General features: G+C 44.8%; 1 protein-coding gene across 1 annotated transcript in view; it reads right to left on the bottom strand.

Annotated features, from left to right (window-relative positions):
- Window positions 1–15,566, bottom strand: part of HELZ2 (helicase with zinc finger 2) — a 104,466-nt gene that overhangs the window by 41,770 nt on the left and 47,130 nt on the right. Inside the window, 4 exon segments of the mRNA XM_054979875.1 lie at window positions 325–410; window positions 8,246–10,128; window positions 10,130–11,769; window positions 15,215–15,290. Of these exon segments, the coding sequence (XP_054835850.1) occupies window positions 325–410; window positions 8,246–10,128; window positions 10,130–11,769; window positions 15,215–15,290 (3,685 nt within the window).

The raw sequence follows: 15,566 nt of genomic DNA, 5'->3' as shown, positions 1-15,566 counted from the left end.
AGTATTGAGAGTTAATCCTTGGTTTCACCCTTTGGTAGAGTCTGTGGGCCAAGCTACACATGACGAATGACACTTGAACGGCAAGTGGATTGAGTGGAGGGCAAGTGAACAGGGAGAAATACACTTGCCGTTCAAGTGTCATTCGTCACGTGTAGCTTGGCCCTGTGTCTGGAGAAAGACAGGGGGTATATATAAATACCCCAAAGATATAAATAAATGCATTCACTTTGAGCTGTAAAGGAAAATGCATGCAATAAGCAGGCACATTCATTTCACAATATTCATTATTCTTCCTACTCCGTCCTGCAACATGTTTCCACTCACTTTGCTTAGGAATTTCCGTGCCGAGCGCTATGCTTTTCGCAAGTTCAGTCGCGTGTGTCAGTTTCCAAAGGGCTTCCTCTTTCCGGCTGCAAGGAAAAAGGAGGAGGATGGTGAGAAAAGTTTCTAAGGAAGAGGACAGCGTAGAAGATAACACCCATGTCCTAATCTCTTCTCATCCACCTGCCAACAACCTTTAGGGAAGAATGCAACTGAAGGTTTGCAGGCCATTTCGAGCCGCTGTCCAGAACTTGACGGTCTGATGTAGTTTGTATTGTAAAATGTATATGTAACCCCTATGAGGTTAATTTATTTTAGCCCAGTGGGGTAGAGTCAGAAGCTAGCGGCAGGCTGCTGAGGAGAAGGCTGGTAGCTGGGGAGCTTAATAAATTATATGCTCTTATCACCTTGAATAAGGTAATCAAATGTTGTATGTAAACAAAGTGGTATTTGTGTATTGTGCTTGGTTGGCGTTACTGGGATTGTATTATTTTTGCAGGGCTGTAATTCCCCAACAAGAAGACAGACGCCTGGGCTCCAGTTGCTTCAGATGAATGAAAAAGGACTCACCGCTTCGTGAAATGTTGAACTGTTTTACCTTTGCAAAAACATGGTTGATTTGAAGTTTTCTGTCTGGTTGCACTTATGAGTTAGTTAAAAAAAAAAGTTGTGTGTTATTAATTGTTAACAGTTTAAAAGAAAAGAAAATTGTTCAAGTTTAAAAGAAAAAAAATTCTTCCTTAAAATTGTGGGAAAGTTGCTTCCTAAGCCCCATAGAACCCATGAAAAGAGAAGTTACATATAAGCACAATTCTCATCCTAAGAAAAAGGAAGCATGTTTTCAAGTTGCAAAAAAAAAAAAGATATACAACCCTTTAAGGGAGGAGCCATGGCTCAGTGGAAGCGCCTTTAATTGGCAAGCAGAAAGCCCCAGGTTCAATCCTCGATATCTCCAGTAAAAAAGGACTAGGTGGCAGGTGTTGTGAAAGACCTTCACCTGAGACCCTGGAGAGATGCTGCCCGTCTGAGGGCCAAGCTACACGTGACGAATGACACTTGAACGGCAAGTGGATTGAGTGGAGGGCAAGTGAACAAAGAGAAATACACTTGCCGTTCAAGTGTCATTCGTCACTTGTAGCTTGGCCCTGAGTAGCCAGTACTGACTTGGATGGACCGTGGGTTTGATTTGGTACAAGGCAGCTTCATGTGTGCGCTCACCTGTTTGCCTTTTGTATGTAAAATGTCAGTCTACACCTTCTTCTGTAATGTTATGTCTGTGCTCTGTATCTACGATACCAATCCAAGAGGGCATCAGCTTTATAAATGGAGCCTGCTACATGGGAGAGGACCAGTTTGTGCAACAAAATATTCTTCTGGGATTCATAATCATAGGGTTGGAAGGGACCTCCAGGGTCATCTAGTCCAACCCCCTGCACAATGCAGGAAATTCACAACTACCTCCCCCCCTTACACACACACCCAGTGACCCCTGCTCCATGCCCAGAAGATGGCAAAACACCGTAAGGATCTCCAGCCAAACTGGCTTGGGGAAAATTGCTACCTGACCCCAAGGTTGTGATCGGCCTTACCCTGGGCATGTAAGAAGGCCACGAGAACTAAACACTGATGTAACCCAGCCTCCCTCTCATGATTTGCTTAGGTTCACAGAATCAGCATTGCTGTCAGATGGCCATCTAGCCTCTGCTTAAAAACCTCCACAGAAGAAGAGCCCACCACCTCCCGAGGAAGCCTGTTCCACTGAGGGACCGCTCTGTCTGGGGGACTGCTGTGTAGAAAACAGCCTAGCCCCAGAGAAGACACAACCTGCCCATCTCTGCCCTAATGAATATCAAAAACAATGAGAGAAAAACACCAACCGCAACCATTCCTGTATTGGAATAGGAAAGAGTAGGAATGCTTCCCGGAATTTATAGAATTGCATGACTCAAAACATACGCGCCAGAAGAAACAGCATAGAACGCTTACTCATTAAGGCAGTAAGGGTGAATTGGCAGATGAGTCAACCAAAGTATTAATTGGTGAGGATTACATATCTGAAGAGGACAACAGCATTGCCACCAGATCAGAGGAGAGAAAAGGCATAGGACTTTCCCCCCACTTTCAGGGCAAAAGAGGAAAGGGCGAGGACAGTTTTTTCTCTCCTCGTTTTTTCTGTGCTCCGCCCCTTAGACGAGAGGGGGCCAAACTGCAGCCCAGTAGCCACATGAACTTCCTATCCAAACCTCAAACTGCTCAATGCTTTGGTGGGAACATGTCCGATTGTAGCATTGGCCAACAAGGCCAACACTCCCCAAACGTTCTTAAAATTGCTCAAGGAATGGAGGCCATTAAGAGCAACAGCGTAGGAGAGAAGGCCACTTCGGGGTCTCCACCTGCTTGGGGAAGTTCTCAGTTGGATGCCAACTCTTTCTGTTTCCTGCAGCAGCAGGTGCCAGTGGTATAAAACAAGGTTCAGGTCCTGTAGCACCCCAGAGACCAACTCGATTTCCAGGGTGGGAGCTTTCGAGAGTCACAGCTCCCTTCTTTGACTTTCGAAAACTCACACCCTGGAAATTGATCCAGAGGAGTTAGCCGTGTTAGTCTGTAGTAGCAAAATCAAAAAGAGTCCAGTAGCACCTTTAAGACTAACCAATTTTATTTTATTGTAGCATAAGCTTTCGAGAATCAAGTTCTCTTCATCAGATGCCTGATCCGAACTGGTCAAATACAGAAGAGGAGGGGAGGGGAAAGAACAGGACATATATCACAAGAAGACAGAATGCAATTAGTGTGAAGGCAATCAAAACATTCCTTTGCTTGTAAATGTAAACATCTCCTTTTGGTGTGGAGTCAGTTTGCCGCAGTGAACGTATACAATTCCTATGTAGTATAAGCCCTCGATAACCACAGCTCTCCCTGCCAGCTGCATCTGACAAAGAGAACTGTGGTCCCCAAAAGCCCACAGGCACTCAGGCTGAGATAATTGACAAACAAAGCCCACACCAGGCGTCTCTGGGCTCCCCCAGACCACGCCTCTGTAAAGGAAATCTGTTACCTGTGATAATGTGATAACCATTCATAGTCTCTATTCAGTCCCAGCTTGACAGAGTCAAATTTGCATATGAATTCCAATTCCGCAGCCTCCCGTTGGATTTTGTTTTTGAAGGGTTTCTGTTGAACCACAGCGACTTTTAAGTCTTTGGTGGAATGTCCTGGTAGATTGAAGTGTTCTCCCACTGGTTTTTGGACGTTTCCATTTCTAATGTCAGATTTGTGTCCATTTATTCTTTTGCGTAGAGGTTGGCTGGTTTGTCCAATGTACAGAGCAGAAGGACATTGTTGGCACATGAGGGCACTGGTTTTTGGACGTTTCCATTTCTAATGTCAGATTTGTGTCCATTTATTCTTTTGCGTAGAGGTTGGCTGGTTTGTCCAATGTACAGAGCAGAAGGACATTGTTGGCACATGAGGGCATATATCAGATTGGAGGATGAGCAGCTGTAAGAGCCAGAGACAGTGTAGTTGATGCCATTGGGTCCTGTAATTGTATTCCCTGGGTAGATATAGGGGCAGAGCTGGCATCTGGGTCTGTTGCAGGGCCTGGTACCTGTGCTGGTGGCCCTGCTGGCCGATTCATGATTGTAAGTGAGAAGTCGTTTAAGATTGGGGGGCTGTCTGTAGGCAAGGAAAGGTCTTCCACCCAGGACTTCTGAGAGAGAGGTATCATTTTCCAGGATGGGTTGTAGCTCCCGTGGGAGAACACTTCAATAATAAGAGAAATGAGTGAAATTTTACAATTTCAAATTAATAAGAACCCAGAACTCCTGCTACTGAACTTGGGAATGGAGGGAATTCCAGCCCAACACAGGACGTTGATATTTTATATGACAGCAGCAGCTAGACTTTTGTATGCGCAAAAATGGAAAGTACAAGAAGTGCCAACTATTGAAGATTCGACTTACAAATTGCTGTATATGGCTGAAATGGACAAGATGACAAGAAAATTGAGAGATCTGGACTCAGGGCAGTTCAACACAGACTGGGAGAAGCTGAAACAATACCTGGAGAAGAAATGGGAGGTGGGAGGAAAACTGTGGCAGTTTGAGAACTACTGAAGTATTGAAGTAGAGGGGGGAGACTTTACCGGGGGGAGAAGAGATAAATGTGAATTAATAAGCAGTCAGATTAATAGATTGACATATATATAGATATATATAGGTTAACAAACAGAACATAGAGAAAATAATTAATTATAAGGACTAAATATAAGGAGCGATTAACTAACAATATTTTCTTTTTTTTTCTGACAAGTTTTGTACCAAACTGAATGTCTGAAGATATAGATGGGTCAAATTGATTGACTACGTGAGGAGAGATATATAGAACTATTATAAAAAGATAGAATGAGTAATATATATAGAGAATAAGTCAAATTGTTTGATATAAACGAATGTATGATCTATATGGTTTATGATATATAGAAATACCTGAAATTGAAAAATTGGGATAAATTGTTTATCTAAGATGGAAACAAAGGCTTACAGTTTGGGCATATAATGTTAAAAATAGTTAAGGATGTACTGCTTAGAATAATGGAGAATATATATTTGTTTTAGATAGAGGAAGCTAATAAAAGTAAGGGAAAGGGGACAAAGGGTTGGAAAGCTGTTGGAAGTCAACAAAAAGGGGGGGAAAGGGAGGGGGTTAGAGATGAAAAAATTGGGGAAAATTGAATGTAAATGTGGAAATAATGGATTCTAACCCAATAAAAATTTTTCAAAAAAAAAAAAAAAAAACATTTACAAGCAAAGGAATGTTTTGATTGCCTTCACACTAATTGCATTCTGTCTTCTTGTGATATATGTCCTGTTCTTTCCCCTCCCCTCCTCTTCTGTATTTGACCAGTTCGGATCAGGCATCTGATGAAGAGAACTTGATTCTCGAAAGCTTATGCTACAATAAAATAAAATTGGTTAGTCTTAAAGGTGCTACTGGACTCTTTTTGATTTTCCTGGAAATTGAGTTAGTCTTTAAGGTGCCACTGGGACCCAAATCTTGCTCTTTTTCTAAAGACCAACATGGCTACACACCTGAAACTATCTTCATGATATAAAACAGGAATAGCTGCCTTCCAACTTGGAGGCTTCCAAAGCAAGTGGAGACCCAGATGTGGCTTTCAAGCCAAAAAAAATCTGCCCACCTCTGCCTTAGATGAACAGAAAACTCTTGTGCTGGGCTCCAGCCCCAGACTGGCCCTAACTCTGTCTCAAAGGCCATTTCCACACGCTCTTAAAGAGACGACTCACTCACCAAATGCTGGCAGCTTTTCTCCTTCACGCACCTTCAATTTCAAAGTGGTATTCAGCACCTTTTATGAGAATGCAATTCCCTGCATTCCCGAAAAGGCACCGAAAAAAACGAAAGCCGAACAGCCTGTTACCGCTTTGAAATGGAAGACATGTGATGTGAAGGGGAAAAGCCGCCAGCGTTCAGTGAGTGGGCCGTCCCTTTAAGGACGTGTGGAAACGGCCCTGGTTCCGGCAGCAGACGATACAGATTCCAGCCTTGTATCCAGATACCAGGATTTTTCATTTCAAGATAAGACAGCCCTACATGACGTCTCCAGGAACACTTTTCATCTCTTCTTAGGGTATTTAGGTTCTGGTCTGGAACTCGGGGCCCTGACCTGTATGGTCCAAGCTAGCTTGATCTCATCAGTCCTTGGAAAGTAAGCAAGGTCAACTCTAATTAGTACTGGGGTGAAAGACCACCAAAGAAGCCCAGAGTTGCTACACAGAGGCAGGCAATGGCAAACCATCTCTGAATGTATCTTGACTTTAAAACCCTACAGAGTTGCCAGAAGTCAGCTGCAACTTGATGGCACTTTCCACTGATGTCACACTTCCAACGAGGCAAGCTTTGCATTGCAGTTTTCCTGGCCGGATAATAGAAAAGATCCAGCCATCTCAGTTGCTCACCCATTGCAGTAAAAAGGCCCAGTGGAAATTTGGGGGTGTGGCTTCGGGAAGGGAGGGACTTCAGCAATATATAATGCCATACAGTGGCGGACCTACGTTTTTGGGGCCCTGATGTTTGGACTGTTATGGGAGGCCCCTCTCAACCAGCAACAATAGGGCAACTACTGGGGGGTTGGGTGCTGCAAGCCCCCAAGAAAATTTAGAAATCTGACCAATTACAGGGACATTTTGAAGCCATATGAAACAGGTATATTCTAAGGTCAATATTAAATACTTCAACCCATTGGCTTATGATTCTGTCACTAAAATAGCCTTATTTTAATTACAAACACTTTAAAAACCTCCATCAATTTTGTTGAAAAAAGTCACCCCTAAAAAAAAAAGTTGCTTCAAGGCCCTCCAGGATTGGGGCCCTGAAGCTTAAGCTTCATAGTAGATCCAACGCTGATGCCATAGAGCCCATCCTCCAAAGCTGCCATTTTGTCCTCGGAAGCTTATCTGTGTAGTTTAGAGATTAGAGTCATTTTCACACGTCTCGGCATAGCGCTAAACTCACAGAATGAGGCCATCTTCATGGTGCGATTTCTGACATCATCATGCCACGAAATCATGCCACAATGATGTCAGAAATCATGCCACGAGGATGCCCTCATTCTTTGAGTTTATCACTACGCCGAGATGTGTGAAAACGGCCTAGTTGCTATTCCAGGAGATCTCCAGGTTCCACCTGGAGGTCGGCGAACCAAGGCCCACAGGAGTCTTTACCCAAGATAATTAGGAATGCAGCAGACTTTTAGAGAGCATGCCCTTCTTCACACACAGTGCAAAAACAGGCGATCTGGACTTACTGAGATTACTTCTCCCTGGAACTAGAGAACGGAACCCTGGAGGAAAGACTACGGTGGTTTAAGTTCTGCCTAGAAAACTGAGCAAAAAATCAGATAAATACGCTAAGGTAGCAAAGGGCACAGTACGGGATATTTTGCATCTAGAAAACTGTGCTCCTAAGCAGTGTAATGCCCTTCTAAATCCATTCATGTCGATTGGCTCAAAAGGGTGTAACTTTGTTTGGTATTGAAAAGTCACAGTACAATCTTATGTGGAGTTATTCCTGACTAATACCATTGAGGTCAATGGGTTTAGGCTGGAGTAACTCTGCTCTAGATAGCACTGTCAGCCTTGAAGGTCCTAACCAGGGCTCATTTCGAGGGGGAATGCGCAGGAACACAGTTCCGGCAGTTCCCCAAAGAGGTCACATGTCAGGTGGCCCTGCCCACCTGACTCTTGGCCATTTTGGGCCCGTTTCGTCCTGAAGTGGGGCCAAAATGACCCAGATCAGGCCTCTGATGGGTGGTGGATCACTCTCCTGTTCAGTAGCGGCCCGATCCTGACCACTTGGGGCTCCTTTTCAGCTCCTTTTTACCATTTTGGGCCCAATTTTGGCCCTGAATGGCCAGGATTGGGTCCAAAGCAGCCAGGATAGGTGATGTCAGGGGGTGTGGCATATGCAAATCAGTTATGCCAATGACACGTTTCCAGTGCTGTCAAGGGGCGTGGCATATGCGAATGAGTTATGCTAATGAGTTCCTCTAGCTCTTTTTCTACGAAATGACCCCTGGTCCTAACTGGGCAGAAAGGTGGAATACAAATGTTTTAAATAAATTAAAAAATAAAATTAAAATTTTAAATTTCATAGCTATGCCAACCAGTCCAATTTTATATGCTAAGTTATAACTGTTATGCAATAAAATACATTTATGTTGTTTGAGAAGGAAGTATTACATAGATTTTAGTTTTCTCCAAATTGTCCTACCCTCTTTCCGGGGTGGAGGAGGGGGGAGACACCCAGGACAATTGGGCTTCTCCCCTTTGTTTTCAAAATAGCTGTAAATTTAACCTCTCTAGCAGTGACACAGCCAAGAATATTGTGAGCAATGCAAACTTACATATCCGGCAGTGACTTGGGAATCAGCTCGACGGTGAACGTGCAGTAATTCTGGGTGATCTCAACAGGGATGTTTTCCATGGACATAAAATTGATGTAGAAGCGCACGAACAGCTTACCACGCTGATCAGATTTCTCATTGTCCTCAAATGCCTCGGTACGCCCATGGGCCACCCAAGTGTACGTATCTGGATCAACCATGACTTTGCCAGTCTCGGCATTTTCCTTGGTCAAACAGAGATTTTGGAGACTGAGGCTAAGGGACTCCTCGTCATTCTGGCATTTGTTGAGCTTCAGGCCTTCGAGGCGGATACACATGTAGAGGTGACTGAAATCTTCTTCAATGGCACACTTCTTGATGAACTCTTTGGTCAAGGAAAACGTCCCCTGGAGCTGACCTTTCTTTGTCCTCTGCTTCTCCCAGCGTATCAGGACGTCGTACAGGACAATTGGGTCATTTTCAGACACGGCGCACGAAGCAGATTCCATGTCGCAGAGAGGCAACCACACTTTGCGGTACTCTGAGGTGTCCTTATATTGCTTCCTGGAAGCCTGTGTGGCGTATTTGGAAAAGCAGTCGATGGGTTTCTCAGTGTGCTCCAGACACACATCAAAGCCTGGCGCCACAGTCCACAGTTGCACACATGGCACCAAGAAACCCCGCTGGGCACCTGTCGTGAGCTGAAAGCGCAAGACGTCTCCGGCACTGAGCTCCAGGGACAGTTCTACATAATGCGAGCACCTGCTTCTCGCCATCCTCCCCACATTTCTAAATTGCTTGCTGAGGCCTGTCTCAAGAAGAGACGCCACCTTCACATAATCTTTGTTTCTGATAGCCTCTAGCACATCACCCCAGACTTCAGTGCTGAAGAGGGTGACGCTATTGTCTCGCAGCATTGATGATTTAGGGATGCATTCCTTGCTGGTACTTAGAGAGTAGATTCTTCTCTTCCATGTGAGCTTCATACTGTTCCGCTCCTCAATTAAAAACGGCTGCTCTACCAACTGGAGAGCTCTGTAGTTGATGAGATGAGGATCTGGAAGGGTGTCCCTATTCAGTGGAAACAAGGCCTTGAAGTTCTTGGCCATCCCGTCGAGATGCATCACAAAAGCCATCTTCTGCTGGACTTGACGCTTCAACTGAGCCGCCATTTCCAAAGAATGCGCCTTCCTCTCATAGGCTACCGCCATTCCATGCTTCCGGTTGAAGTCATGGCAAAGGAGCTCAATGTCTACCGAGGAGTACAACACGGGGTTCTTCAGGAGCACAGAAAGAATGTGCCGCTGGACCACGACATCCAAGTAGCGCCGGATGGGAGAGGAAGCCCACGTGTAAGTGTCCACATGCAAGGAATAGTGGCCTACTTTGGACTGGGCGTCCGAGTTGGAACGAATGAAATAGGAACGGCTCAGGAGCTTTCGAAATTCCAAGTTCACAGGGGCCAGTTTCGGGTGGATATCATCTGTCGTTATAAGATCAAGCATCTTGGGGAAATCGTGGGCCTTGGCAGCTGACTTCAGATGATCCCACAGAGGAGTCAGGAGAACAAACTTATTATCAACCCTTCGTTGGACCCCAGAGGTCTGAACTCCCAGATGGTGTGAGAGATGGATGGACAGGGGGATTATATCTTTGTATTTGTTGCTCATCTGAGCCAGCTGCTGTGGGATGGGTTCACTCTGGCACCGCACTGGAGTTAAGCTTCTGGTGGGGTCTTTAGTGGTGAGGAACTCCCCAACAAAGCTGTTGAACATGACCATGAACTCCTCCACCATCTGGTGAGAACATCTTTGGCCCAGGGAGCTGTCTTCATCCAGTTGATGATAGTAACAGTCTTCATGGAGCCTGGCTAACCGGTGAGCTCGGGAGAAATGGTACGCCACCCGCGACACAATCTTCCAGGGTGTCAAAGCAAAGCGACGGTGCTTCTGCTCGATAATGGCTCTTAATGATGCCCTCCGCCTCCTCGTAGGTCAGCTGCCGATCTGAACAGATGGTGGACACATTAAACTGAATATCCACTACATTGTCAGATGTCTTGGTCACCAAAACAAAGAGGGAGATCACAGGCCGGTCTTTCTGTGGAAGGAGACTGCAGAGGTCTTGACTGAGCTGAGATGGGAGCATGCACACCGGCTCCTTCCCAGGAGTGTAAAAAGTGGCACCTCGGTTCTTGGCTTCTGTATCTAGAGCGCAACCTTTGGGAATCACGGATGCCACATCGGCAATGTGGATCCCAATCTCGTATTTATCACCCAAATCTCTGATGCTGATGGCATCGTCCAGATCTCTAGCACCCAGGGGGTCAACAGTGAAGGTAAGGTAGCCCCGGCAGTCTTTACGATTACTTTTCATAGTTGTGAATTTCCCAGAGGTGAATTGGGCCACCTCGTTATTCACAGAAGCCGAGTATTGGTTTTTGAGACCGTATTCTATGCCAAGGATCCGCAGCCCTTCATCCCGTGTCGAAGCCATGGGCAGCAATTCCGTCACAATTCCCAGAGGGTAATAAAAGCCTTCCCGCCAGTTGATGACTTGGACAACAAAAAGACTTTTCTTCTTAAGTTCCTGAGATATCTTCTTGCATTTCTGCAGCCGAATCTTCCCCCCTTTGTCCAGTTTGCGGATGGGAAGGACGTCGGGTAAATCTTTCAGCCCAGGGACAAAGATTTTCGTGACCGTGTGGTCGATGGGGATCATGACACGAGGATCAAACTCGTCCATCATGCACACAAAGGTGCGTTCCCTCTCAGCTTTCTTCAAGACACCAACCACTTTCCCGTATAAATTGCCCTCCAGCGGAGAGGTTGCCGCATGGTTCAGCTGGATGGCCACCAAGACCTGGTCCCCTGTGAAGGCCATTCCGCAGTGAACCCTGCCTTTGATCTGGATACTCAAGGGCGGGTCATCGTCCAAAGTGAAGGCTGAACCTCGATCGAAACCCTCCTTGATGAACTCGCAGCGTTTGTACAAGTTAGGCTGCATGCGCAGATAGTTCGTCATGATTTGGTGCGAGAAGTTGACATAGCCCTGCCTGCCGTTTTGGGGAGTAGATGCCTCGGACTTTACATTCATCAGCCCTTCGTCAGAGACCGTCACAACCATGTCAGTGTTCTCATCCAAAAGTTCCTGCAAGATGGGATCGTCCACATTCAAGCTGTCTACACTAGAGAACCAAGAACTGGTGTCGCTTTCTTCTTCTGCTTCTTCGGCCTCGGAGCTATCCCTGTTCCAGCCGGCCTTGTCGCACACAGCTTGCCGTATCTCCTCCAATGTTAGGGTCTTGGGAGTCACAGTCCCCTTCTCTATACACTCCTTGATGAAACTTTTCCAGACCTTGCTGCATTGGCCATAAGAGCACAATGCCACCGCGTCTCCCACAGCAATGACCTGTGACTGAGCTCTCGTCATGATTGTGTTCAGCACCCGTGCGTCGTTGAAGAAAGCCAAGTTGGGGGAGTCGATGCTACCGAGACTTTCCTTGGTGTGGACGCTGCTGATGATAATTAAGCGAAACTCCTTGCCTGCCAAAAAAAAAAATTGCAAAAAAGAGGAAAGAGGAGTTAGTGTGTCTGTGTGGAGACCAAGGGCACTGGTGCACACCGTGTGAAGCAAGGAGGAAAAAGCAGAGCAGGAATAAGGTCTTGCATAAATTTGCGACTGCTCACTTCTTGAGATGCTGTTTCTGAAGAAGTGAGCTGTGGCTCATGAAAGCTCATACCCTAGCACAAATTTTGTTAGCCTTATAGGTGCTACTGGACACTTCCTCTTTTCTACTGCTACAGACAGACTAGCAGGGCTACCCATCTTGATAAATTTGCGAGAAACTGAACGTGAGTAAAAGGTGAAGGAAGAGAAAATGCATCTTTCCAGTGAGACCACAGTTCAGTGGCTGAGGGCCTGCTTTGCACGGAGATAGTTCCCTCCTCAGACCCCAGCATTTTTAATTAAAAGGATTTCTGTTAGTTGAGCTAGGAAAGACCCTTTTCTGTCCTTCGAAGAGCAGTTGCCAACTGTGTAAGGAAGCTGTCAGCCCAAACCCAGGTTTCAGTGAAAATGACTCAACTGAAGTTCAAAACTGTAAACGTTTTCAGGCTTTAGCCTAGTCAGAAAACTACTAACTTGGCCTAGATTAATAACACCGGTGGAGGAGTTTCTGAGTTCCCCAGAGATTCGACCTTGGGAGACATTCTGAAAGAGGCTCCATGTTCACTCCCTAGATTTTCACACAACTGAAACGCTAATTAACAGCTCAGCCCTGATTGGCTCTTGAGTTGCCGGGTGATGCACTGGGTCTCCAAAAAGATGGTTTCTCAGCTCACCTAGCTCGATTCTTTAATCTCCACTACTTTCCTCTCTGAGATCACAATGCAAGTATGCCAGAGAGAAGGTGAAAGCTATTCACCCCCTCAGCATGCCCTATGCCGAACCAGCCAGGCATGGGAGAGGGTTCGTATTCTAATGGATGGGTTAGATAAGCAATAGATGGATGCCAAGCAGACACACCTAGGTAGCCAGCTCTCAAGTTTTTAGATAGGTAGATTTTTTTACGTAGCAACAGTAAGGTGTTGCACCAATATAGATAAAAGCACATGGCGATAATCAATATTAAGCAATACTAGGCCATGTACTTGTATTCTAGATGAATTTTCAAACTTTGCATGAACCGTCTGTGTGTTTTTTTCTAAGTGTTAGGTAATTCTAACAGGTGCGCTTTAATCTTTTGACAGTTAATTAAAACAGTGGACTCTATCGAGATTAATGTTCCTCTATCAAAGATTCAACCAATAGTGATCTCTTAACTTTTTCTGACGTTTCTGAGAGATTTATAGTTTTGTTTTGCAAGTTTGAATATAACGTCATATTTTACTAATTGGAAGGTTATACAATAGAAACTATGAATATTCAATGAAGCATCAGACCAATTATCATTTGTTTGCGCTATCACGTGAAAAGCTCTTAGATATTTGCGTATGATGACTTATAAAAATGTAAATTCAGATAGAATGTCAGAGCTCTGATGGAAGAAATCTCTTGAGAGAATTTCGGTGAGAATTTATCTTTACCTATGCATTTCATTGAAACTTTGATTATGTTAAACTTAGAATTTATTAGGAAATGTTAGCAAACTTGTTTCTTATTGCCTTTCTGTGTTCTGTTTTTACACGATTTATATTAATAACCACTTATATTTTAATTACTTGCTTCATTAAAAAATGAGGGTGTATTTTCAATAAAGTGAAATAAACTCCAGACAGATGTCTATGTGTTTGATAAGGAGCTGCAAAGCAATATCGAACCCTATATAAAATAAAAGTACGGATAAACAGATGGTTCAAAGAACTTAGCTGCTTGACAGGTCTGAAAACTAACTGCTGAAAGCTTTCCAAGAGAAAAGATACATCTTTCTTTTGGTTAAGTAGAAGCTTAGTTTCAGACACGAGCAAAAGCTCGTTACAAAGGTTTTCTTATTTTAATGTCTGTTGCCTGCATAAGAGTGCTTTATGTTTTTTGCAAACACTCCTTAAGCCAATAAACTTAACTTTTATTTAAGCTGTGTCTGGAATTCATAACTTTGGCATGGGTGCACCCCAGAATGGATCCCGAGATTGGAAAGACAAGGCCTTTGGGAAAGGGAGAGCTTTTACAAAAAGTTGGAAAAAAAGACCAGCCTGATTGCTGAAGTGAAATAATTACAAAAGGGAACACTGTGTGGTAACAGAGGTAAAAGATAGCAACCCACAACAGTAAGGACTACCAACTTAACATAAGATACTGAAAAGTACAGCACACAATTATGGCAAAAATTACCAAACACTTTTATAGATAATTTTTATCACAAAAGGCTGATAGCCTACTCCTTCTCAATTCCAAATAAACACAAGGAATGCGCAAACAATAAGCCAACCCTCCCCCAAGGGAAAGGCATCCCAATAATGTCTCTTAATGAAATAGTCACTCCTTTCTTCTTAATCGCAGTGGACAGTCGACGAACACATTCCAGTGACCAGCCCCCAGTTGGGAGACTCCGCAGTAAGGACACCAAGCCAGCAGGGAGGACAGAAAGCCACCATGCGCTCAACAGGGCGCAAGCTGAACTCCTGTTTCGTGTCCTCTTTATCAAGAGCGCTGTATGATGGTGGTTGTGCGGTTCCGCAAGGCTTCACTCTCTCCTCTAGCTCCGAAATAGATATCAACTGGAGGGCTGGTTTATTGTTTGTGCATTCCTTGTGTTTATTTGGAATCGAGAAGGAGTAGGCTATCAGCCTTTTGTGATAAAAATGATCTATAAAAGTGTTTGGTAATTTTTGCCATAATTGTGTGCTATGATTGCTGAGGTGGCCAAGATCAGTGCTCAGAATTTGGAGGGAGGGGAGGCATCATTCTCTTCGAACTGCAACAGGCAATCCGAGGCTCAATGGACCAAAGGCCTGGCTCAGGATAAAAAAAAACCTCTTACATTTAAATGGTGTGTTAATTAGTGTTTCCTTCCCAAAAACTGTGTGTCAAGTCAAATTATCATTGGACAGGTCTCTTAACAACTCATCTCAGCCAAGGATATTCCGTGTGAATTTTCCAGTAGGAAATCCAGTAAACGCAAATCCGGCATTCAAAATAATTGGCCCATTCTATACAAATGTGCGCCATTTTGCATCGCTTTATTCTGAGTCTGATATCGGAGTTGTTGCAAGGGTCGCTGTGCTGGCAGAAGCCTGCGTAAATGGGGGCCACAGGAGTTTGGTTGAGCAGAGAAACTACATCACAGGGTGTGCATGTGCGCGCGCATGTGCGTGCGCACATGCGCACATTCATGTGCCAGCTTCAAAATGCAAGCAGGGTAAGGGTCCATTAAATACTTTTCAATGAGCACTGAAATGTCTCTCGCCAGTACTGGAACCACTGAACCCAAACAAGGTTTGCATTTCCCTTTTTGGCGCAGGAGCAACTGACACCTGAACAGCCACGAACCTGGTAGATTCTCGTAACTTTCTACCATCACTTCGCTCAGGTGCCTCTTCCTCAGCTCCTGCCGGATTGCCATCACCTAGGGAAAATAAAAACCCACAAAACTCAGTAAGTTAACCAAGACTCCCCCAAAAAGAATTCAGCAAGTTAACCCACCCACCAAGAAAAGCCGGTTAACCAACAGGGAAACCACTTTCGAGACCAAGAAAGCCACTAGCTCTTTGGCTAGTTTTATGGATCCCAGCGAGCCAAGGAAACGGCACTTCAATTTGTTTTGCTTGTTGGGACTTTGCCAGGTCTGTGCTCCCGGCTTGGTGTCAGAGCAAGCCATCTGCCTGGCTCATTAAACAGGCTT

This window comes from Eublepharis macularius, chromosome 5, assembly GCF_028583425.1.
Source record: "Eublepharis macularius isolate TG4126 chromosome 5, MPM_Emac_v1.0, whole genome shotgun sequence".
Classification (NCBI taxonomy): Eukaryota; Metazoa; Chordata; class Lepidosauria; order Squamata; family Eublepharidae; genus Eublepharis; species Eublepharis macularius.
The sequence above is the reverse complement of the archived record's forward strand: the minus strand, read 5'-3'. Positions and strand labels throughout refer to the sequence as shown.